The sequence below is a fragment of the Molossus molossus genome, unplaced genomic scaffold (genome assembly GCF_014108415.1).
Source record: "Molossus molossus isolate mMolMol1 unplaced genomic scaffold, mMolMol1.p scaffold_m16_p_15, whole genome shotgun sequence".
NCBI classification, from domain to species: Eukaryota; Metazoa; Chordata; class Mammalia; order Chiroptera; family Molossidae; genus Molossus; species Molossus molossus.
The window spans coordinates 75,118,994-75,143,097 of record NW_023425350.1 but is presented as its reverse complement, the minus strand read 5'-3'; the positions used below and the strand labels follow the sequence as shown (position 1 = coordinate 75,143,097).

The following is a 24,104-nucleotide window of genomic DNA, read 5'->3' as shown; positions in this document are numbered from 1 at the left end:
CCATCGTGGCAAAAAAATTAAAACACCTAGGAATAAACTTAACCAAAGAAGTAAAGGACCTATTTGCAAAAAACTACAGGACATTGAAAAAAGAAATAGAGGAAGATATAAAAAAGTGGAAGCACATATCTTGTTCATGGATTGGAAGAATTAACATCATTAAAATATTCATATTACCCAAAGCAATCTATAGATTCAATGCAATCCCCATCAAAATACCAACGACATATTTCACAGAACTAAAACAAATACTTCCAAAGTTCATATGGAACCAAAAAAGACCCTGAATAGCCACAGCAATTTTGAAGAAGGACAGAGTAGGTGGGATCACAATATCAGATATCAGGTTATACTACAAAGCGACTGTAATCAAAACAGCCTGGTACTGGAACAAGAACAGGCATATAGACTAGTGGAACAGAACAGAGAACCCAGAAAAGGACCCAAGGCAGTATTCTCAATTAATATTTGACAAAGGTGGCAAGAGCATACAGTGGAGTAAGGACAGCCTCTTTAATAAATGGTGTTCGGAAAATTGGACAGCTACATGCAAAAAAAAAAAAAAAATGAAACTAGACCATCAACTTATACCATACACAAAAATAATATAAAAATGGATAAAAGACTTAAATGTGGCCTGTGAATCCATAAAAATTCTAGAGGAAAATGTAGGCAACAAAATTTCGGACATGATACGCAGCAGAATTTTCACTGATATATCACCTAAGGCAACAGAAACAAAGGAAAAAATGAACACATGGGACTACATGAAACTAAAAAAGCTTCTGCACAGCAAAAGAAACAACCATCAAAATGGAAAGGCAACCCACTGTATGGGAGAACATCATTGCCAATGATACATCAGATAAGGGGTTAATTTCCAAAATATATAGAGTACTCATACAACTCAACAAAAGGAAGACAAAGAACCCAATTAAAAAATGGGCAGAGGAGCTGAATAGACACCTCTCCAAACAGGACATACAAATGGTCAAGAGACATATGAAGAAATGCTCAAAATCACTAATCATCAGAGAGATGCAAATTAAAACAACAATGAGGTATCACCTCACACCTATCAGAATGGCCGCCATCAACAAATCATCAAACAAGTGTTGGCGACGGTATGGAGAAAAGGGGACTCTAGTACACTGCGGTGGGAATGCAGACTGGTGCAGCCACTATGGAAAACACTATGATGTTATCTCAAAAAATTAAAAATTGAACTTCCATTTGATCCAGTAATCCCGCTTCTAGGAATATACCCTAAGAAAGCTGAAACACCAATCAGAAAGAATATATGTACCCCCATGTTCATAGCATCACTATTTACAATAGCTAAGATCTGGAAACAGCCCAAGTGTCCATCAGTAGACGAATGGATAAAAAAACGGTGGTACATATACACAATGGAGTACTATGCAGGTGTAAGAAAGATCTCTTATTCTTTGAGACGACATGGAGGGACCTGGAAAGTATTATCCTAAGTGAAACAAGCCAAGCAGAAAAAGACAAATACCACATGATCTCACTTATATATGGAACATAATGAATATAACAGTCTGAGGAATAGGGTAGACCCAAAAACAGGGAAGTAGGGTACAGACTGAAAACCCTCAGAAGTGGGGGTGGTGGAGGGTGGGAAGAGATAAACCACAGAACTTATATGCATGTATGCATAACCAATGGACATGGACAACAAAGCCGGGGACGGGGCGGGGGGGATGGGGAGGAGGGTGTCCATGGGTTAAAAAAAAAAAACAAAAAAAAAAATCTGTAACAAAAATAAAATTTAAAAAATGTTAAAAAAATTTTGTGTGTGTTTTATTTATTTTTATTTTTTATTATTTTTTATCTTTATTGTTGAATGTATTACAGATATTCCTCATTTTTCCCCCACTGACCCGCTCCTCCCCACTCCTGCCTTTTCCCACACTGTTGTCTCTGTCCATTGGTTATGCATATAAGTTCCTTAGTTTATTTCTTCCCAACCCCCAACCCCCTTCTCTTTGAGGTTTGTCAGTCTAGCAACCAATTTGTTCTTCTTAATCCCTTCACCTTTTTCACCCATTCCCCCAACCCCCCTCCCATCTGGCAACCAAAAATGTTCTCTGTATCTATGAGAGAATGTTTCTGTTCTGCTTGTTCATTTTGTTTGTAGATTCAATTGCCGATAGATATGTATTCACTGCCATTTTGTTTGTTCATATATTTTATCTTTTTCTTCAAAAAAACCCTTCGACATTTCATCTAATAGCGGTTTGGTGGTGATGAACTCCTTTAGCTTTTTCTTGTCTGGTAAACTCTTTATATAGCCATCGATTCTAAATGACAGCTTTGCAGGATAGAGTAATCTTGGTTGTAGGTTCTTGCTTTTCATCACTCTCAATATTTCTTGCCACTCCCTTCTAGCCTGCAAGGTTTCTTTTGAGAAATCAGCTGACACTCTTATGGGAACTCCCTTGTAGGTAACTAACTGCTTTTCTCTTGCTGCTTTTTAGATTCTCTCTTTGTCTGAACCTTTTGCATTTTGATGATAATGTGGCTTGGTATGGGCCTCTTGGGGTTCATCTTGTTTGGGACTCTCTGTGCTTCCTGGACTTGTATGTCTCTTTCCTTCACCAAATGAGGGAATTTTTCTGTCATTATTTTTTCAAATAGGTTTTCAATTTCTTGTTCTCTCTCTTCTCCTTCTGGCACCCCTACGATGCAAATGTTGGCATGCTCAAAGTTGTCCCAGAGGCTCCTTACACTATCCTCATTTTTGGAGATTCTTTTTTTTTTTTTTTTTGCTGTTCTGATTGGGTTTTTTTTTTTTTGCTTCCTTATATTCCAAATCAATGGTTTGCTTCTTGGCTTTACCTACTCTACTATTGAATCTCTGTAAATTATTCTTTATTTCAGTTAGTGCCTCCTTTATTTCTGACTGCTCCTTTTTTCTGCTCTTGAGGCCCTCTCTAAATTCACTGAGGTTCTCACTAAGTTCATTGAGCATCCTTATAAGCAGTGTTTTGAACTCTGCCTCTGTTAGGTTGCTTATCTCCATTTCACTTAGTTCTTTTCCTGGAGATTTTTTCTGTTCTTTCATTTGGGACCTGTTTCTTTGTCTCCTCATTTTGGCTGCTTCCCTGTGTTTGTTTCTATGTATACTTAACTATGTATGGGGCTAGCTGAGACCAGATGCTGCTTGTTTGAAAGAATTCAGGAAAACCTGAAGCAGGATCCAAGACAGGCTAATCCTATGGTGAAGCAACTGGCAACAGCTTGGGTGGGCCTGGAAGTTGGGTGGGCCTGAAAGTTGGGTGGGGCGGGGCCTCAGGGAGTCACCTGGGCGGGGCTACCAGTATGAGCCAGGTTGCTGGAGTCCCAAACGTGGCGACCGTCTGCCACCCCAGGGAAGGGCTCACCAAGGGAACAAAGGCCTCTGACAGCACATCTGTCCCTGAGAAAGCCCCCTCTCCAGCCCTCGCTCCAGTGCCAAACAGCTCAGTTCTTCCCTGTATGTCTCTGGCGCCCCTCGAGCTGCCTCCCCTCCAAGCTCAGAGGGAGCGAGTCTGATAAGTTCGTGTGCGGGCCCTTTAAGAGGAGCTGCCTGGGGGTCCAGCAGCTCAGCCTCCCTGAGCCTCAGTTCCCGCTGGTTTTCCAGCCAGAAGTGATGGGGATTCTCTTCCTGGCACTGAAACCCTGAGCGGGGCACCTGGTGTGGGTCGGGGACCCCTCACTCCTCAGGAGGACCTTCCCAGCTGAGGTGTCCTCTTGATTTTTATCCGCCACACGTGGGTGTGGAACCAGCCCGTCCACCTCTGCCCCTCCTACCAGTCTCATGTGGCTGCTGCTTTAATTCCTTAGTCGTAGGACTTCCATCCAGCTCAAGGTCAGGCGGTTCTGAATGATGGTTGTTCTGTAGTTGTAACTTTGATGTGGTTGTGGGAGGACGGATACCGCGTTTACCTACCTGACATCTTGACCAGAAATCTAAAAAAAGTGTCTCCAGGTCTTTCTTTTAGACAACACTCTCCCAGGAGGCCTGTATAGAATGTTCTTCACATTGTTTGAAGTCTAAATAGGTAAATTATTATTATTAGTGACGTGAAATAAGCAGCCACAGCATGTCCTAATATGCAGCAGCTAAAAAGAATATCCAGACGTAGAAACAGCTCCAAGACACACTCTTACATTTTTAAAAAATGTGACAAAGTATACCATTTATGTTATAAAGACAAAATATAAACAATATATTTGTGTATATGAGAATATCTGTTTTATGGGTTGAATTGTGTCTCTAAAAGTTACGTTGCAGACTTCCAGTCAAGACAGCAGCGCAGGTGAATGGGTATCACCACCTCCTACAACCACATTAAAATTACAACTAAACTACAGAACAACCATCCTTCAGAACCGCCTGATATCAAGCTGAATGGAAGCCCTGCAACTGGGAAATTAAAGAAGAAACCACATGAGACCAGTAGGAGAGGCAGAGGTGGACGGGCTGGTGCCACACCCATGTGTCGCAGATAAAAACCAGGAGTGGCCCTGGTCGGTTTGGCTCAGCGGTTAGAGCATCAGCCTGTAGACCAGAGAGTCCCGGGTTCAGTTCTCGCTAAGAGCACATATTGTGGTTGCAGTTTGTCCCCGGCCCCGGTTGGGGTTGTGTGGGTGGCAACCACTTGATGTGTCTCTCTCACATTGATGTTTCTCTCTCTCTCTCTCTCTCTCTCTCTCTCTCTCTCTCCCCCCCTCCTCCTCCCTCCCTCCCTCCCTCCTGCTCTATCTGAAGATAAATGCAAAAATGTCCTCAGGTGAGGATTAAAAAAAATCAGGAGGGACACCTCGGCTGGGAAGGTCCTCCCCAAGGAGTGAGGGGTCCCCGACCCACACCAGGTGCCCTGCTCAGGGTTTCAGTGCCAGTAAGAGAAGTCTCCATAACTTCTGGCTGGAAAACCAGTGGGAACTGAGGCTCAGGGAGGCTGAGCTGCTGGACCCCCAGGCAGCTCCTCTTAAAGGGCCCGCACATGGACTTACTAGGACTTGCTCGCTCTGAGCTCGGAGAGGAGGCAGCTCGAGGGGCACCAGAGACATACGGGAAGAACTGAGCTGTTTGGCATTGGCGCGAGGACTGGAGAGGGGGCTTTCTCCTGGACAGGCTGTCGGAGGCCTTTGTTCCTTTGGTGAGCCCTTCCCTGGGGCAGCAGACAGCCTCCATATCTGGGACTCCAGCAACCTGGCTCACACTGTTTGCCCCGCCCAGGTGACTCCCTGAGGCCCCACCCCACCCAACTTTCAGGTCTATCCAGGCTGTTTTTAGTGGCTTAACCACAGGATTGGTCTGTCTTGGCTCCCGTTTCAGATTTTCCTAAATGTTCTCAAAAAAGCAGCATCTGGTCTCAGCGAGCCCCATAACTTACTAAGTGGCCCCAGGCCTGGCACTAGAAGCAGCCAGCCTTGGTTTACAGCTTGGCTTTGTCTGGGCACCTCCAAGCACAGTACAAGAGGCAGTCATCTGCAGATCGCTTTGTACTTATGCCTGGTGGCCCTGGATAGAACACAGACAGTGGCTGACCTTGCCCCAGAGCCAAAACACCCAGTGGACAGCTCCAGACCACATCGAAACACCACCACCCAACCACCTCCACAAGTGACACACTCAAGGAATAGACTCAGTGGACACCAGAGCCCTGCTCAAGTGAGTCTTGCTCTGTGTGGTGGGCCCCTGCACACCTGACCCTCCAAGGTAGTAAGAGGTCAGTGGTCAGTGGGCACAGCCAGTCCTTGCAGCTGATCAGCCTGAGTAAACCCTCCCATTGACATGCCAACAGCAATCAAGACTCAATTACAACAGAAGGGTGTACAGTCCACACAAGGGGTGCACCTCGAGGGCCCATCTGGGAGACCAGGGAGGCTGTGCTACTGGACCCTACAGGACACCTACTACAACAGGCCACCCAGGAAGCTCAGAAGACATAGTAACTCTACCTAATACATAGAAACAAACACAGGGAGGCAGCCAAAATGAGGAGACAAAGAAACAGGTCCCAAATGAAAGAACAGAAAAAATCTCCAGGAAAAGAACTAAGCAAAATGGAGATAAGCAACCTAACAGAGGCAGAGTTCAAAACACTGCTTATAAGGATGCTCATTGAACTTAGTGAGGACTTCAGTGATCTTAGTGAGGGCCTCAAGAACATAAAAAAGGAGCAGTCAGAAATGAAGAAGCCACTAACTGAAATAAAGAATAATTTACAGCCCTGGCTGGTTTGGCTCAGCGGTTAGAGTGTTGGCCTGTGGTCCAGAGAGACCTGGGTTCGGTTCCTGCTAAGGGCACGTACCTTGGTTGCAGTTTTTCCCTGGCCCTGGTTGATCGTGCGGATGGCAGCCACTCGATGTGTCTCTTTCACGTCGCTGTTTCTTTCTTTCTCTCTCTTCCTCTCTCCCTCCCACTCTATCTGAACAAAAAATGTCCTTGGGTGAGGATTAAAAAAAAATTTTTACAGAGATTCAATAGTAGAGTAGGTAAAGCCAAGAAGCAAACCATTGATTCGGAATATAAGGAAGCAAAAAACACCCAATCAGAACAGCAAAAAAAAAAAAAAAAAAAATCCCCCAAAATGAGGATATTGTAAGGAGCCTCTGGGACAACTTTGAGCATGCCAACATTTGCATCATAGGGGTGCCAGGAGGAGAAGAGAGAGAACAAGAAATTGAAAACCTATTTGAAAAAATAATGACAAAAAAATTCCCTCATTTGGTGAAGGAAAGAGACATACAAGTCCAGGAAGCACAGAGAGTCCCAAACAAGATGAACCCCAAGAGGCCCACACCAAGCCACATTATCATCAAAATGCAAAAGGTTCAGACAAAGAGAGAATCTTAAAAGCAGCAAGAGAAAAGCAGTTAGTTACCTACAAGGGAGTTCCCATAAGAGTGTCAGCTGATTTCTCAAAAGAAACTTTGCAGGCCAGAAGGGAGTGGCAAGAAATATTGAGAGTGATGAAAAGCAAGAACCTACAACCAAGATTACTCTATCCTGCAAAGCTGTCATTTAGAATCGATGGCTATATAAAGAGTTTACCAGACAAGAAAAAGCTAAAGGAGTTCATCACCACCAAACCAGTATTAAATAAAATGTTGAAGGGTCTTCTTGAAGAAAAAGAAGATAAAAAATATGAACAAACAAAATGGCAGTGAATACTTATCTTTCGGCAATTGAATCTACAAACAAAATGAACAAGCAGAACAGAAATATTCTCATAGATACAGAGAACATTTTGTTGGTTGCCAGATGGGAGGAGGGTTGGGGGAATGAGTGAAAAAGGTGAAGGAATTAAGTAGTACAAATTGGTTATTAGACTGACGAACCTCAAAGGGAAGGGGGGTGGGGGTTAGGAAGAAATAAACCAAAGAACTTATATGTATATATGCATAACCAATGGACACAGACAATAGGTGGGAGCGGGGAGGAGGGAGTCAATAGGGGAAAAAGAAGGAACATCTATTACATTTAACAATAAAGATAAGTTTAAAAACATAAAAAAGATATGTTGCTGTCCTAACCCCCAGTACCTGTTACTTGGCCTTATTTGGAAAGAGGATCTATAGATGATCAAGTTAACATGAGGTCTTGAGGTGGCCCTAATCCAACATGACTGGTGTCGCATCCATTGGGATGACTACTATAAAAAATAAAAAAAAACACCCAGAAAATAATGGGTGTGGCGAGGATGTGGAGAAAGCAGCACCTCTGTGCACTGTTAACAGCAGGTACTATGGCACAGCCCCTAGGGAAACAGTATGGAGGGTCCAGGAATTCCACTCTTGGTATATACCCCAAAGAATTGAAAGCATAATCTCAAAGAGATATTTGCACATCCACGTTCATTGCAGCATCATTCATAACAGCCAAAATGTAGAAGCAACCCAACTCTCCATTTGGGACAGCCACACTGAACATTTTGACCCAGAGTGGAGGGAGCTGGCTGGGCCTGTGGGCTGAGAGCCACCTGGCTGTGCCACCAGCTGGTCTGTAAGTGGGCAGGTCACTTCCTGCTGCTCTGGCAAATATAAACACTGGAGCTGAATGGCCCTCTTCCGGCTGGCATGGCTTTCACCTATTGGAAACAATGGCCCCATTGTACCAGCTAGGAATGCCATTCATGCCTCTGACTCATTCAGCCGGAAGAACCGTGGGGACCAGCTCCCCCAGAGTGGCCCAGGGACACTGATGTCAGACCTGTGACGTCAGCACCCACACACTGGCTGAAAGGACCCATACAACTCAAGTTGTAACTAAATTGTTATCTGAAAGGACACGCGAGTCTGGAATGAGGGTCCCTTCTCTGCTTTCCACATTCGATGCAGTCAGCTTTGTGCCCCGCACCCATCAAGCAAGCCCTGCCCTCCGGCTTCCTCTCCACTGACTCAGACTGGCCCCTTCTGCCAGGCAAGGGAAATTTGGGGGGCTCCCCACTAGGTGGCACTGGCCTCTCCTCTTGCTCTCAGGGGTGAGCCTGCCTGCTGGAGCCCGGCTCTCCTGGTTTCCTGGTGTGGGTGTGTGCGTCTGAGGGGCAGGAACGGGGTCCCACTCCTCGGCCAGCCGGTATGAGCGTTAATGTGTGCCTGACCTGCGTGCCTCCATCCGCTGCCTGTCCCCACCGAGTGCAGACAGCTCCCCTGTGGGTGGTTGTAGGGGTGTCAGCTCAGCTCTAGGTTGGCTGTGAACAGAGATGAGGCCTGGAAATAGCCAAATTCAGTTTGCTGACTTTTTTTTTTTTTTAGGTATCAGTGGGTTTTTTATTACAAGTAGTTTCTGACCATCCAATAAATACCCACGTGGCTGGCTGCTAGAACAAATGGCCCCACCCACTTCAACAACTGGCTGTCAAATGACCCAAGAACCAAGACTTCACCAGTGAGCCTGAAACTAGTAGAGAATGGCATCTTGAGCAGCCATGCCAATTCTAAAATTCATGCATTTACCCTGTGCACACATCTGCTGGTGTCCTGCAAAATCATTAAAATCCATGTTGTGTTGCCTTTTTCTCCCAGCTTGACTGAGGCATATAACCCACATCTTCATGGCTACCTCAGCTAATGGTACAGAAACCCCACCATCCAGGTTTCCTCCTCACCCTCTGCAGTCAATCTCCTTCCACGGCTCCCGCCGCCCCATCTGCCCTTGACGTCTCTGGAACTTCCTCCAATGGGATCGCACGTAGTTCTTCCTGGCTGCCTTCTTTCACTTAGCATAACGCTTTGAGATGCATTCTTGTTGCTTCAAGCCTGTTGTTCTTGTTGAGAAGTATTCCATAGTACGGATATACCATAATTTGTTTACTCGTTCATCTATTGGACATTTTGGTTGTGGTTACTATGAATACCCACCGTGTGAACAGTTGCACAGAAGTCTTTGTAGGCGAAGTACACCAGGGAGTAGAATGGCTGGATGGTAAGCGTATGTTTCATGTTTTAAGAATCCGCCAAACTACTTTCCAAAGTGGCTGCATCATCTTACATTCCCACCAGCAATGCAAGTTCTGATTGCTCCAGTCCCACCAACACTTGGTACAACAATTTCTTCCATTTCAGCCATTTTAATTTGTACTGTGGTTTTTATTTGCATTTGCCTCATGACCAGTGATGCTGAGCACCTTTTCTTGTGCTCATTTCTTTTCTTTGGGGAAATGTTCGTTCAAATCTTTTGTCCATTTTGGGGGGTGTCTTTATATTAAGGTGTAAGAAATCTTTCTGGATGCTGGCTACCAACCTCTTGACAAGCATTATTTTTTATGAGCATATCTTATCTGTTTTATTTATTTATTTTTTATCCTCACCCGAGGACATTTTTCCATTTTTTGTTCAGATAGAGTGGGAGGGAGAGAGAGAGGGAGAGAGAAACATCGACATGAAAGGGACACATCGAGTGGCTGCCACCCACACAACCAACCAGGGCCGGGGACTAACTGCAACTGAGGTACGCGCCCTTAGCGGGAACCGAACCCCGGTCTCTCTGGACCACAGGCCGACGCTCTAACCGCTGAGCCAAATCGGCCAGGGCTCTTATCTGTTTTAAAATGTAAGGATCTGCTTACAAGGGAACAGAAGGAGCAGGTGGAAGTCTGTTCACAGGTCTCACCCAGCTGGACACTGCTGTCCTCCCTCAGGTAGTAACAGGACGGTGTTTCTCCTTAGAAGCAGGCTCAGCAAAAGCTCCATAAATGATTCTAGTCTGTCTTTCTTGGCTATTTCTACCTGACTTACTTTCAAGTTTTACATTTTATTGCGTTTCATATCATTTCAATAGTAATTGAGCACTTTTCTCCAACATTAGCCCCAGTTTTTTTCAATAGATGATACTTATAGGATGATTCTAGAACAAAGTATTAAAGTAAATTAGGAGGTCTACCAAGGCAGACTGCAGAAGCTTAACTTCGGAGATCTAATGCCTCCCTATAAAATAAGACAGAAACTAGTAGCTCAATTATTTAAAACTCTGATTTTATAATAATGATTTTGGCAAAATGTATGACCTAGGGCAACAATGGTTTTCTTTTCCTAGTGTTCACACCGCACCGACATCCACACACCCCTGTTAGCTCCTGGCAGACAGATCTGCGTATCAGACACAGAGTAAAACACCTCCAGTCGTACCCTCAAACATCCTGAACACTTGTGTTGTAGATTTTTGCTTCACTTTAAAATGGTATCAGAGGCTGTAACTACTAGACCATCACCGCTTCTAAAAGGTTTTCTAAAAATGCTGTTGTTTCCCAAGGATGGACACCTGTAAACGTAGAAAATGAAAACTAAAGCCCTGTCGTGACCCACTCGGTCAGTGTGCTCTGATCGGCCACCTTGTCTCATCACAGGGGGAAGAACAGGCCCTGCTCCGCAGCAGTGACACTGCCCACAGCGCGAGGCTCCCGTGTCCAAGCAGCGTCTGAATTTCAGGACGGCCCGCCCTCTGCTGGCGCATCCCGCGGGCATACTGGACTCTCCCAAACAGCACGTTCGTTTTCACACGAGCTGGCCTGATGCGGGGAATGTGCGGGATTTACCCACGAGGAGACTGTGCTTTCTGTCTATTTAACAACTAAAGGACGCCGGGGAGGAGAAAGGGACACTGGGAGAGAGAACCACACGGCAGAGACCCATCTTCACAGAAAGGGCTCAGTGTTGATTTCCAGGGAGGAGCAGGGCATGGTCAGTTCAAACTTGGTGATGACATCAGGATGCAGGACACCCAGCTTCCCAACACTCTGGCCCCCGGCAAAGATCTCAGCACACCGCCCAGGGGAGAAAGCAGGGCCTTCGGATGCTCTTCACATATCCCGCCTGCTTTTCTCCGGGAGGCACGCCCAGCAGCTGCATGATTCTGCCCCGCAGCCCATGGATGATCTCAAACCCAGGATTCTTGTTGTAGTCAACAGCCTGTAGTTTCTTGCACCTACATCTCTGCTAGAATCTTTTACTACAATGTCAGAGATTTCAAACAGTTTAAGAGGAAGAGGCATCTTCCGATTCACTGCTATGGTCTTTAGGAGGCCAGGAAGAAGGGTAGTGCGCACCACCTGAAACTCAGCTGTTTTAGGATTACTTATATGGACTGCCTTTGTGGCAGAGACGTCCAAACCAAGTTTGTCAGCAATATCTTCCTGGGAGCACAGAGCAAATGTAAGTGCTTCGGTGAAGAAGGCAGCTGCCATGTCATGTCTTAGAAGTTCCGTGAGCTTATTAAGGGGAAATTGATTAGCTACGGTGTATGTTTTCGGGAGAGCCATCTGAATGTTGTTATATCCATAGGCAATAGCTGCATCTTCTATAACATCACATGCATGGAAAACGTCTGCTCTGGTCGGAGGGATTTCAGTCTCAATCTGATTCCCATCGCCAGTGACTTCTGACTTTAAGTACATCCTGGTCAGAAGCTTAGCAAGATTTTCCGGAGTTTCTCTGATTCCAACCTTTTTGTTAATTAGGTCAGCTCTCACCATCTCCTTTCGGCAAGCCAGTTCTGGAAAGGTGTATGATTTTCCATTAGGAAAAACCACCTCAGCTGCTTCAACCGTAAACTGATTCTCACAATATTCACTGAACATGGTGGCAATAATATCAAGAACTATTTTTGCCTTAGTAAAGTCAGTTCCTGTGCATTCGATAAATACATGTCTAGTATTTACTGTTATTTTGGAATGATTTCCATCGATGATTGGAGGCATTGAGAGGACGACACCATTGCTATCGTAGATAACTGGGTACAGAGGTTTATTTTCACTGATATGTAAGTAATGTTTAAGGTGGTGGTCAGTCTTGTATATGTTCATCAGTTCACAGGCTGTACACTTCTTTGTCTTATTTAGAGGTTCGAATTTGATATCCGAAGGTCGCTTCGCAGTAAAAGTAAATGGGCCTGACAAAGTGCCCAGTCATGGGTACCGATAGCAACCAATGCTCTTTTCCTGCAAATGTTCTGATGCGGCTTCTCTTGAAGTTCAATGAAGCTGTCATAGCGATCTTTAGTAAACTTGATATTTCGGAGAACTGCTGCGACGGCGTAAGGGCGTATTTTAGCTGTCTCTTCTGTGATGATCGATTTCTGGATTTCTCCATTCGGCATTACCCGTTTATATACTGGAGCCTTTATCCTTTCTTTAAAGACTTGAAGTCCTCGAACCAATCCCTCCAGACACGGGAGATCACATCTATTGGCAGGGACATCAATTTTATAAAGAACGACAGTAGATGCCCCCTCTGCCTTTTCAATACCTTGTTCTTTACTTATAATTTCCTTCTCAGAAGTGATTTCATCAAGTTCCAGGCCAAATTCAAAACATAGTTCATCAAATTCTTCGTCAGTGTAGGTCCGGCCCAAAGCTTTGAAGAGCAGGTCAGGCTTCACGCTGACAGTCGGCATGGCGAGGGGAGCGCACTGCCCAGTTTGCTGACTTTGCATAAAGCAGTGAGCTGAAACACACACAGGCGCCTCTGGGCAAAGGCTGGGCCAGGGGGACTGAGCCTTTGACAGCGGCCCCGTAGGTGGGCAGTGCTCTCCCTCCAGCAATCACTAGAGCAGACACTGTTGTGTGAGGCGGGCCTGACGGGGCGACTGGCGTGGGCGCAGGGTTACGGCAGGGCTTTCTTCATTAACTGTGGCTAAAGTCGTTTCTCTTGGGTAGAATGAGCACTTTACTGTATAGGTGAGGGAAACTTTCCCTCTTATCCTCTTAGGTTCTGTGCCCAAGTCCTGCAAATTAAACTACAAAAGACAAATTAAGCCCTGGCTTGTTTGGCTGAGTGGTTAGAGTGTTGGCCTGCAGACCAAAGGGTCTCAGGTTTGATTCCTGGTCAAGGGCATGCACCTGGGTTGCAGGTTCGATCCCTGGACCCCTACAGCTCCAGTAGGGGTCGTGCTGGAGGCAATCAATCAATGTGTCTCTTTCACATTGATATTCTTTCTCTCTCTCTCTCTCTCCCTCCCTCCACTCCCTCCCTCCCTTCCACTCTATCTAAAAATCAATGGAGCCCTGGCCAGTTTGGCTCAGCGGTTAGAGCGTCCACCTGCGGTCCGGAGAGACCCGGGTTCGGTTCCCGCTGAGGGCATGTACCTCGGTTGCAGTTTGTCCCCGGCCCTGGTTGGTCGTGCGGGTGGCAGCCACTCGATGTGTCCCTTTCACATCGATGTTCCTCTCTCTCTCTTCCTCTCTCTCCCTCCCACTCTATCTGTACAAAAAATGGAAAAATGTCCTCGGGTGAGGATAAAAAAAAAAAAAAAAAATCAATGGAAAGCCGTGGCCAGTTTTTCTCAGTGGTTAGAGCATCGGCCTGAGGTCAGAGAGACCCGGATTCGATTCCTGCTAAGGGTGCGTACCTCGGTTGCAGTTTGTCCCCGGCCCTGGTTGGGTCGTGCGGATGGCAGCCACTCAGTGTGTCCCTTTCACATTGATGTTTCTCTCTCTCTCTTCCTCCCACTCTATTTGAACAAAATGGGAAAAAAAATGTCCTCGGGTGAGGATAAAACTCAATGGAAAAATATCCTCAGGTGAAGATTAACCAAAAAAAACCCAACATTGCAGTGGTCCCAACACCCATCACTCTGGCCCCCTAAATAAAGTCTGCCTTACCTGCCCTTCTTTAACCAGTGTCTTGGATAAAATTTTTTCTTAAATATGTTTTTATTGATGTTTTAGAGAGAGAGGAAGGGAGAGAGAAACATTGATGTGAGAGAAAAACATCAATCGCTGCCTCTTGCCCGCCCCCTACTGGGGATTGAGCTGAAACTCAGGCATGTGCCCTGACCGCGAATCAAACCAGGACCTCTCAATCCATAGGATGAGGCTCAGTCCACTGAACCACACCAGCCGAGCTTGAATCGTTTTCTGTTTAACTCATCCCTGTCTCCTCTGGGAGAGCCCTTCGGCTTTCTTGTTATTTCTCGAGCAGACCCAGGTGCCCCACCTGAGGATATGGCCCCTCCTCCCACTGTGGTTGATGGGCAATGACCCACTGACCTCCAAAGAAAGACCTGCACCACCTTCGCCTCCAAAGGACCCACTTGAGTGCATCCTTGTGGCTTCATGGCCATTTAGAGGCCTAGATCCTGGAGCAGGCGGCCACATCACCTGCTCTAGGAAGTCAGAGCCCTGGTGGCCTCTGGCCTAGGCCTGCCAGGCAACGACGGCCCAGCGTGGAGGCCTAGGGTCAGGCAAGAGGCACCAGAGAGGTTGGCAGACCCCCTGCAGAAGCCCTGGCCCTCCTTCCTGCCCTGGGAGACGGGCTGTACAGCGGGTGCCCCATCGTGGTGGCTGGGGCCCTCTGCAGGGACTGTCCTGGCTTTCGAGGTGCTCTGGTCCTGCCGCAGGCCCCCCGGGAGGACAGGGCCACTCCAGTGCCGTGCGGCTGGAAGGAAAAGGAGAAAGCTGGAGCGGATTCTCTTTGCGGACGTGGTCTGTGGCCTTGGCACCTGCTGGGTGTTCAGAACTTGTCGTCCGTGGTCCTTTATTAGTTCTCCCCTCAGTCCTCCCCAGTGACAGACCCTTAACTTCACATGTAGGAAGGACCGGTCATGGCATAGCCTCAACCTACTGTTCTCCGTGGACAGACAGCTTGTCCCCGCCCGGGCTCCTTCCTCGTGTCAGCAAGGACAGTGAGCCCGGCCTCTGGCCCCAAGGCTGGCTCCTGGGAAGAAAATGCAAGGTGTTGGCACAGGCTGCACACTGGCTTTCCCCAGGCTGATTCTGGCCCATGACGTGTTTTAATATAGCCAACCAGTGAACAAGTCTGCCATTAAAAATTTGGAAGATTTCCCATACAAACCTAGATTTCTGCTCTTTTTCAAAAAAAGAAGAAAGTGTGGCAACACTGGGCCCTGGTTCTGGCCAGTGTATGGAGCTGAACAGTGGCTGCCCCCCAGGTCCCCCACGGTCCCCATCAGGCCCTGCTACCTACCTGCCCGATCACTGCCACCCTCTCGCAGCTGCAGTGCCCACTGGCCCTCTAGGTATCTGGTTGGGGCAGCAGTGTCCAGGATCCTTCGGGTCGGCGAGCTGCCGAGCACGCAGAGGCTTTGCCTCGGCCAGCAGGTGGCAGTGCGGTGCAGGGAATGGCGTCCTTTCTGGGGCCCGGCGCCTGGCCTTCCCCTCCTGCAGCCTGGGCGTGCCTCGGGCCTGGGCGTGCCTCGGGCCTGTCTCCCAGGCTGCAGCTTCCCCGCAGAGGAGAAATACTCTCTGCTGGATGTTAAAAACCAGCTTTGCGGTGTAATTGACATAAAATTAACTGCACACACTTAAATTGTACAATTTAACAGACTTTGATTTACAGATACACCTGCAAAACTACTACTGCGGTCAGGGTCATGGGCATAGTAATTACTCCCAAAAGGTTCCTCCTGCCCTCTCTCCACTCAGAGATTTGTTTGCATTTTCTAGACATTTTTGTCTGTCTCCTTTCACTCACCATAATTATTTTGAGATCCGTCCATGTTGTTGCTTTTATAATAAATAACTGACTCCTGCCCTGGCCGCTTTGGCTCAGCAGTTAAAGCGTTGGCCCGGGTCCAGAGAGACCTGGGTTTCGGTTCCCGCTAAGGGCATGCACCTCGGTTGCAGTTTGTCCCCGGCCCTGGTTGGTCGTGCAGGTGGCAACCCCTCGATGTGTCCCTTTCACATCGATGTCTCTCTCTCTCTCTCTCTCTCTCTCTCCCCCCCTCCCACTCTAGCTGAACAAAAAAATGGAAAAATGTCCTCAGGTGAGAATATAAATAAATAAATAAATAAATAAATAAATAAATAACTGACTCCTGTGTATTGCCCACTAGTCCAGTGTGTGAACGTGCTGCCCCATGTCTACCTGTCCGCTTGTCGATGGACACTTGCATTGTCTCCAGTTTGGGCAACTGCAGCTAAAGCTGCAAGTCCTTGTGTGGGTGTCTGTTTCTCTTCTTTAAGCAAATAGCGAGGTGTGGAATGGCTAGGTCATAAGGTGGGCGTAAGTCTAACTTAAGAAACTGCTTCCCTGGCTGGTTTGGCTCAGTGGTTGAGCGTGCACGGACCAGAGAGACCCAGGTTTGGTTCCCGCTAAGGGCACGTACCTCGGTTGCAGTTTGTCCCCAGCCCCGGTGGGGGTCCTGTAGGTGGCAACCAGTCCATGTGTCTCTTTTGCATCGATGTTTCACTCTCTCTCTTCCTCCCTCTCTCCCTCCCGCTCTATCTGAAGATAAATGCAAAAATGTCCTCGGGTGAGGATAAAAAAAACGAAAGAAAAAAAAAACGGGCAGACTGTTTTCCAAAGTGGATGCCCTATTTTACATTCTCATCAGCAACGTATGAGCAGTGAGCTTCCCTTGTCCTTGCCAGCACTTGGCATATTAAGTTGTTTTAATTTTAGACATTCCAATCAGTATATAGTGACATCTCACTGTGGTTTTCATTTGTAGTTATCTCATGACTAATGGTGTTAAGGATCTTTTCATGTGCCTGCTTGCCATCCATGCGTCTTTGGTGAAAGTTCCAAATTGTTTGCTCATTTTTATAACTGTGGTTGTTGGCTCTCTCAGTGTTGACTGTGGGAGTTCTATTCTGGAATGGAGCCTTTGCTCGGACATGTGGTTTGCAGATCTCCTGGTCTGAGGCCTGTCATCTGAGGGCTCACAGCTTCTCCGTTCCGCAGGGACTACTGCCTTTCATTGTCTACTGTCCAGCATCTTCAAAAACACTGTTGTATATATTTTGTCTGTGTGGGCTTTTTTTTTTCCCTTTGTTGATTTTAGAGAGAGAGGAAGGGAGGAGAGAGGGATAGAAACATCGATGAGAGAGAACATCTGTTGGCCGCCTCCTGCACGCCCCCCACTGGGGATTGGGCATGTGCCCTGACCGGGAATTGAACCAGCGACCTCTTGGTGCAGGGTCGACGCTCAACCACTGAGCCACACCAGCTGGACCTGTGTGGGCTTTTTTGTTTTTGTTTTTGTTTTCTTCAGTTGTTTCAGCCGGGAGGGCAATTAGTTCTTGTTACTCCATCTTCGAAGCATGTAAGTCTCCATTAGCTGATTTTTTTTTTTAAATATGTTTTTATTGATTTTTTAGAGCGAAAGGAAGGGAGAGAGAAATAGAAACATCGATGTGAGAGAGACACATCCAATGGCTGCCTCCTGCTCACCCACACTGGGGAGCAAGCCCGCAACCCAGGCATGTGCCCTGACTGGGAATAGAACCGGGACCTCTCAGTCCATGGGACATTGCTCAATCCACTGAGCTACACTGGCCGGGCTCCACTAGCTGATTTTAAGCAAGCCATCCAGATCTCCCAGGACATGATTCCAGGTGTAAATAAGTAGTCCTGTTGGTTATAAAGTCTCCTGGGCCTCCAGAGGGTCTCCTCCTGCTCAGCCTCCAGCCACCCCTCCTTGAAGGTCCATTTCAAGGTCTTCCTGTCAGTGTTCCTGACTCAGAAACCAGTCTGTGTGATAGCGAACACTGGATTGGCTCGAGTCTGTGCCTGTTCTTAGAATTTCCACATGTGTAACTCACTGGGGACCCTCCAATGCCCCCAAGATGTAGGTACTGCTGTGGTCTTTATTTTCATTTGAGAACACTGAGCCTCAGGGAGGCTAAGTAACATGGCCAAGGTTACATGGCTAACAATCCCAGATCTGGCCCTTCCTCGTGGACCTCAGTGCCCTCAGCTGCACCAGGGGGTAATAATAACACACGCACATCACGGAACTGTGAGGACACAGCTACTCCAGTGTCTGGCTCATAGTAGGTGCTCAGGAAATGTTGATTATATTATTACTGTGGGAGTAAGCCTATTAGATGGACTGTTGGACTAAGGGGTCAGGGGGTTCAGACTTCTGTTTCAAGGAGTCCTCCTGAGCCTTGCAATCTTGAGCCCCTTTCCTCGGAGCACCTCCCTCCAGGACATCAGAATCACCTTGTCCTTGTACCTTTGTACTCTCGTTTCATCCTCATGCTCCTGAGAGCTCGGTGCCCCACGCTGCTCCCCATCACCTGAGCCCCTTGCCCCGGCCTGACAGCCTCGGCCTGCCTTCCAGAGCGGCTTCGGCCCCAGCTCCCGCTGCACCACATCAGGAGTCATGCTCTGAGGAGCACTGCTCTAGGGAAGGCAGGCAGAGGGCTGGAAGCCGGCCCTCCGTTCTGACTCAGCCCCTGCCGCAGGGACCGCTGAGGCCCCCCTGCTCACGTGGCTTGGCTTGCAGAGACCCCCCCCAGCGAGGTGTGCAACCCTGACTGCCGCTCGGGAATGAAACGCATTCACGTTCACGACCCTCAAACGCATCTGCACACTCACACATGCTCACACACTCACATCTACACAATGAGCACATACACCCACACGCTCACACTCAGAGACACTACCTCTTCCCCCAGCTTTATTGAGATAGAATCGACATAACATTGTAAAAATTGAAGATATACAATGTGATTATTTGACACATGTATTTATTATGAAATGTTCACCACAATAAGATTAGTTAACTCATCCTTAACCTTGTGTAATTACATTTGTTGTTGTGATGGTGCGAATATTAAAACTCTACTCTCATAGCTACTTTCTCATGAGTACTGTGAACTGCAGTCATCGTGCTGCCCGTTACATGCATGGAACTTGCACAGCCTGGAACTGACAGTGCACCCTGTGAAAACCGCCACCCCACGCCCCACCCCCAGCCTCCGGCACCCGCCATTCTACTCTCTGTTTCTATGGATTCAGTATTTTCAGATTCCACACATAAGTGAGATCATATAGTCTTTGTCTTATCTCACTCTACATAATGCCCTCACCGTCCTTCCCAGTTGTTACAAATGGTTGGAGTTCCTTCTTTCTCACAGCTGAATAGTATTCCATTATACGTGTATAACGTATGTGCAGAATGGAGTAGTGTATATCACATGTTCTTTAGCCATGGTACTTTATGCCAGTCTATCCTGTTTTGATTACTATGGCTTTAGAATGTAGTTTGAATTCAGAAAGTGTGATGCCTCCGGCTCTGTTCCTTCTCAAGATTGTATACCACCCCTTCTGACAAGTCACCTGTCCAGCTGTGGCCCCCACACCACTGAGCAAGCCCAGCTGGTGGCTGACCAGTCTGAACTCGGCAGTTCTTCTGTGGGCGAGGGCTTCTAAGCCTCCCTCCTCTCCAGCTGGAAGGGATCACTAAGTAGGAGGGACCTCAGCTTCCAGAGGCAGAATATGGGGCTCAGTCACTCCTTACATCAGAACCATCTGAAAGTATTTGAGAATTCAGATTCGCCCTGGCCGGATTGGCTCAGCGGTTAGAGCGTCGGCCTGCAGTCCAGAGAGACCCGGGTTTGGTTCCCGCTAAGGGCATGTACCTCGGTTGCAGTTTGTCCCCGGTCCTGGTTGGGTTGTGCGGGTGGCAACCACTCGATATGTCCCTTTCATGTCGACGTTTCTCTCTCTCTTTCTCCCTCTCACTCTATCTGAACAAAAAATGGAAAAATGTCCTTGGGTGAGGGGAAAAAAAAAAAGAAAGAATTCAGATTCCCAGGCCACGCCATCCATGGCCTAGCAAATCATTCCCGGGTCTGAGTGCTGTCCGTGGCAGGCTCTGTCCTGGGGCTGGTGGGGATCCTGCCATAAACTAAGCAGACAAAATCCTCACTCTCTTGGGCTCACTTTCTGTGGGAAAGAATCCTGGGGTGTGGCCTGGAGCTCTGCATTCTCACAAGCACTCTCTGGTAGTTCCAAGGTCTACTAGAGTTTGGGAGCCATTGGCATAGGCTCTGACCACCTCCCCCTGTGCCTACTTGGGGCACCTGGGCCTTTTACCGTCACATGAGGAGGGCCACTCTGCCTCTCTGGCTCCTGCACCTCAAGCAGCGCTATCAGAACACTGAGCAAAGGACTTGGCCTCGGGAGGGACCTGCTGCAAGGTTTAGACCAGGCCCTGCAGCTAGAGGAGGGAGGAGAAGTCCCAGAGACGAGCATGGACCCTCCTCAGAAGCCCCCAAAAGCAGCCCCAACCACCCTGCAACCTGTGCAGACCATGTCCAACATGGACAGACCTCTTCCCAGCTCCTGCCTCCAGACCTTGCAGGGAGGAAGCCAACTGGCCCCGCTCCATCATTCAGCCCTGGCCACACCTGGATGCTAATGGCTCTCAGGCTGGTCTGAGCACCCACTCTCTGAGTGTACCTGCAGCCCCCACCTGGTAAAGCCCAGGAGCTGCCCTGGCAGGGCACAATGTCCTCCTTGCCTGCCACATGCCTACCCAGAATTTGCTTTCTTTTCTGGGCTAAATTGTGTCCCCCCCAAATTCCTTTGTTGAATTTCTAACCCCTAATATCTCAGAATGTGGCTGTATTTGGGGATGGGACTCTAAAGAGGTAATCAGGGTAAAATGAGGCTGCTGGATGGGCCCTGATCTAATCTGACTGGGTCCCTCCAGCAGGAGGAGGTTAGGACAAGGCACACGCGGAGGGAAGACCTCGAGAGGACACAGGCAGGGCGGGAAGGAGGGCTGGCCGGCCGACGGGCAGCCTCAAGTCACGGCACCTGCGGGCATCCTGCCTCCCGCCGGAGTGGCCTGCCCACCGGGTCAGCCACCCACGCTCCCCGCAGCACAGGTCTCAGCAGGGCTTCTTTCTTTTTTTTTTAATTCAATGTATTGGGTGACATTGGTTAACGGGGTGACATAGGCTTCAGGGCACATCTGTGTGATGGGCGATCTGTGCCGCCCTGTGAGCCCAGCACCCGCTCAAAGACGTCGGCTAGGAGGGCGTTCTGGAGCGGGGCTGCTTCATGTTGGTCTCAACCGGTTCCCCCGCCCCGTCCACGCGATTTCTGATTCACGGAGCTGAGAACCCCAGCCTCGGGCCTCTCAGCCAGGGAGCTCAGGGTTCTTGGGGGCGCCAACCACAGGACCACACACTCTATGAGGGGACAGTTGAGGAGCAAATGTAGTTGATCCTCCCTTCAGCCAGCAGGACCCAGGGGGAGCATTGGGAGTCGGGAGGGTCTTGGCGAGGGAGCCGGAAAGATGGCCGGGGCCCCGGAGGGAGACTGGGAAGGGCTCTCACTGTCGGCCCTTCATTGAAATCCATATTTGTGTCCAAATTGCCTCCTTTTTGGTGGGAACTTTGGGGGGATGGGAAGAGGTGGTATCTACCTGGTGATCTGCATACATGTCAAATCATCAATGGCACAGCCTGAGGCAGCAGTGTCAGGATCCAGTGAGACAACACGGTGGACTGCTGAATGGCCTTGGGCAACTCAGTGTCTGGGCCTCAGTCTTCCTGGCTATAAAATGGGACTATTACCGTCTGCTGTGGCCCACCTACTTCCTGCAGATCTAAGCCAGAGTGACAGGCTGGCTACACCAGGAGATCAGAGACCCCACCTCCAGGCTCACAAGGGGCGCCCACCTCCTCCTCTTTCAAAGGAAGGGGTCAGGGAGCTGACAGCTGGCAGAGAGCACCGGCTGTGGTGTGCAGGTCCACAGAGCTGACCTGCGCCGGGGCCCAGGAACAGTGTCCCCCACCCTCCCTGCCTTGGCTGCGAACTCAGAGTGGACTTTCCTGCACAGCTCATCATGCAGTGCTGGGGGCGGAGGGCGGTGACAGTGCTGGCAGAGGCCCCTCTGAAGGAAGCATCCGGACCACGTGAGTGTGTGTGTGAGCGCGCTCTCCTGTGGGGGGGTGGGCAGGAGACACAGTGAACCTGGTCCCCAGGGGCGGCTGTTATTCCCCATACTCCAGATGACTAAGAGGCAGCCAATGCTGTAATCCACCTGGACAAGGGGGTTTTTCTCCAGTTTCCAGGAAAGCCCGCTTCGTGTCCTGGACCCGGCCCAGGCTGGCTTCTTGCTGATGCCAACATTGATAGTCCTCAGTTACACTTTTACTTTCCTTTTCCCTACAGTGGTTCACTGCACACTCCGGCCGTTTGCTTTGATCCAGTGCCCCATCTCCGCTAATTCGTGGACTTCTGGGAAAATGAAACTTAGCAGCAGTCTATTGTCCCCTAGACAGGCCAGCTGACCGACGGCCTTCCGGACAGATTGGCCCTCCCAAGACCAGCTTGATGGCAAAGGCTCCTCCCTGTCCCCTGCTACCCCACTGCTGGCCTCAGCCACCTTCCCCATGGGTTCCGGCTCCTGCTTAGGCCACTGTGACCCCTCTTCCTCCCCACGCCGCCTGCTCAGCACGCGCTGTGCCCCTGTGCAGAGCACCGGTCTGCCCTCCTCTCCCCAAACAGCCGTGTGACCTGTGACGAGTTCAAATGCCGCTTCCTCTTTGCTCTTCCTGCTCCCAGGGCTAAGACTTTTTTCCTCTTTTTCTCCCAGTAGTACTTCTTTTTTTGTCTATTTTAGTTTTATGTAATTAAAAAATTAAGCCCTGTCTGGTTTGGCTCAGCGGTTAGAGCATTGGCCTGAGAACCAAAGAGTCGTGGGTTTGATTCTGGTCAAGGACACGTATCTCAGTTGTGGTTTGTCCCCAGCCCCGGATGGGGTCGTGCGGGAGGCAGCCCGTCGATGGGTCTCTTACATCAATGTTTCTCTCTCCCTCTCCCTCCCACTCTATCTGAAAATGGATGGAAAAATATCCTCAGATGATTTTAAAAAATTAACCTGTAAAAACACAAACAAAAAGCCCTGGCCAGTTTGGCTCAGCGGTTAGAGCATCAGCCTGCGGTCCAGAGAGACCCGGGTTCGGTTCCCGCTAAGGGCATGTACCTCGGTTGCAGTTTGTCCCCGGCCCTGGTTGGTCCGTGCGGGTGGCAGCCAGTCGATGTGTCCCTTTCATGTCGATGTTTCTCTCTCTCTCTCTTCCTCTTTCTCCCTCCCACTCTATCTGAACAAAAAATGGAAAAATGTCCTCGGGTGAGGATAAAAACAAAACAAAACACAAACAAAAAAATTAAGATATCATTTACATACCACAGTATCCATCCCTGCAAATCGTGCAGTTTAGTGGTTTGTTCACAAAGTTGTGCATCTTCCAGCACAATCAATTTTAGACATTTTTCTCACCCCAAAAAGAAACCCCATGCTCCACAGTTATCACCCCCATTGCTCCCTCTCCCCAGCTCCTTTAACCTACACATCTACTTTCTGTCTATGGATTTGCCGACTGTGGGCATTTCGAATGAATGAATCACACACTGTGTGGCCTCTTGGAACTGGCTCCCTTTTCTTAGCATGTTCTAAGGGTCATTCACCTTGTAGCAGGAGTCAGCACCTCCTTCCTGCCTCGTGGCCAAGTGATACCCCATCGTGAAGATAGATCACCTTAGTTTGTCCGGCCAAGACCCGACGGGCATGCGTTGTCTTCTGCTCTGGGGCTATTATGAATGACTGCTCTGTGAACATTCAAGCACAAATACTTATATGAGGGATCTTTCCAATCCTCTCGGGTGTATATCTAGGAATGGAATTGCTGAATCACATGGTAACTCTATATTTAACCTTTTCAGGAAATGACAGACTATTTTCCAAAGCAGCTGTTTTTGTTTTGTTTTGTTTTTAATAGAGAGAGAAACATTGTTCTTGTGGGAAAAAAAAAAAAGGTCAAACATTACAGTGAAATTTAAATTTCCCCTCAATCACATCTCCCCATCCCAGTCCTTTGCTC

The 24,104-nt window shown here is 48.4% G+C and overlaps 1 protein-coding gene and 1 long non-coding RNA gene across 2 annotated transcripts; both read right to left on the bottom strand.

The window, feature by feature from the left end:
* Positions 1-10,966: 10,966 nt before the first annotated feature.
* On the bottom strand, positions 10,967-12,907 carry LOC118630930 (phenylalanine--tRNA ligase beta subunit-like). The gene is given in 4 exon segments (XM_036263185.1): positions 10,967-11,316; positions 11,318-11,423; positions 11,426-12,418; positions 12,421-12,907. Coding segments are annotated over 4 exon segments (1,752 nt in total). The 3' UTR covers positions 10,967-11,150.
* Positions 12,908-21,147: 8,240 nt separating this feature from the next.
* On the bottom strand, positions 21,148-23,841 carry LOC118631112. The gene is made up of 3 exons (XR_004959732.1): positions 23,692-23,841; positions 21,641-21,771; positions 21,148-21,404 (listed from the first exon to the last, which is right to left on the bottom strand). It is a non-coding gene; the product is annotated as an uncharacterized LOC118631112 (long non-coding RNA).
* Positions 23,842-24,104: the final 263 nt, after the last annotated feature.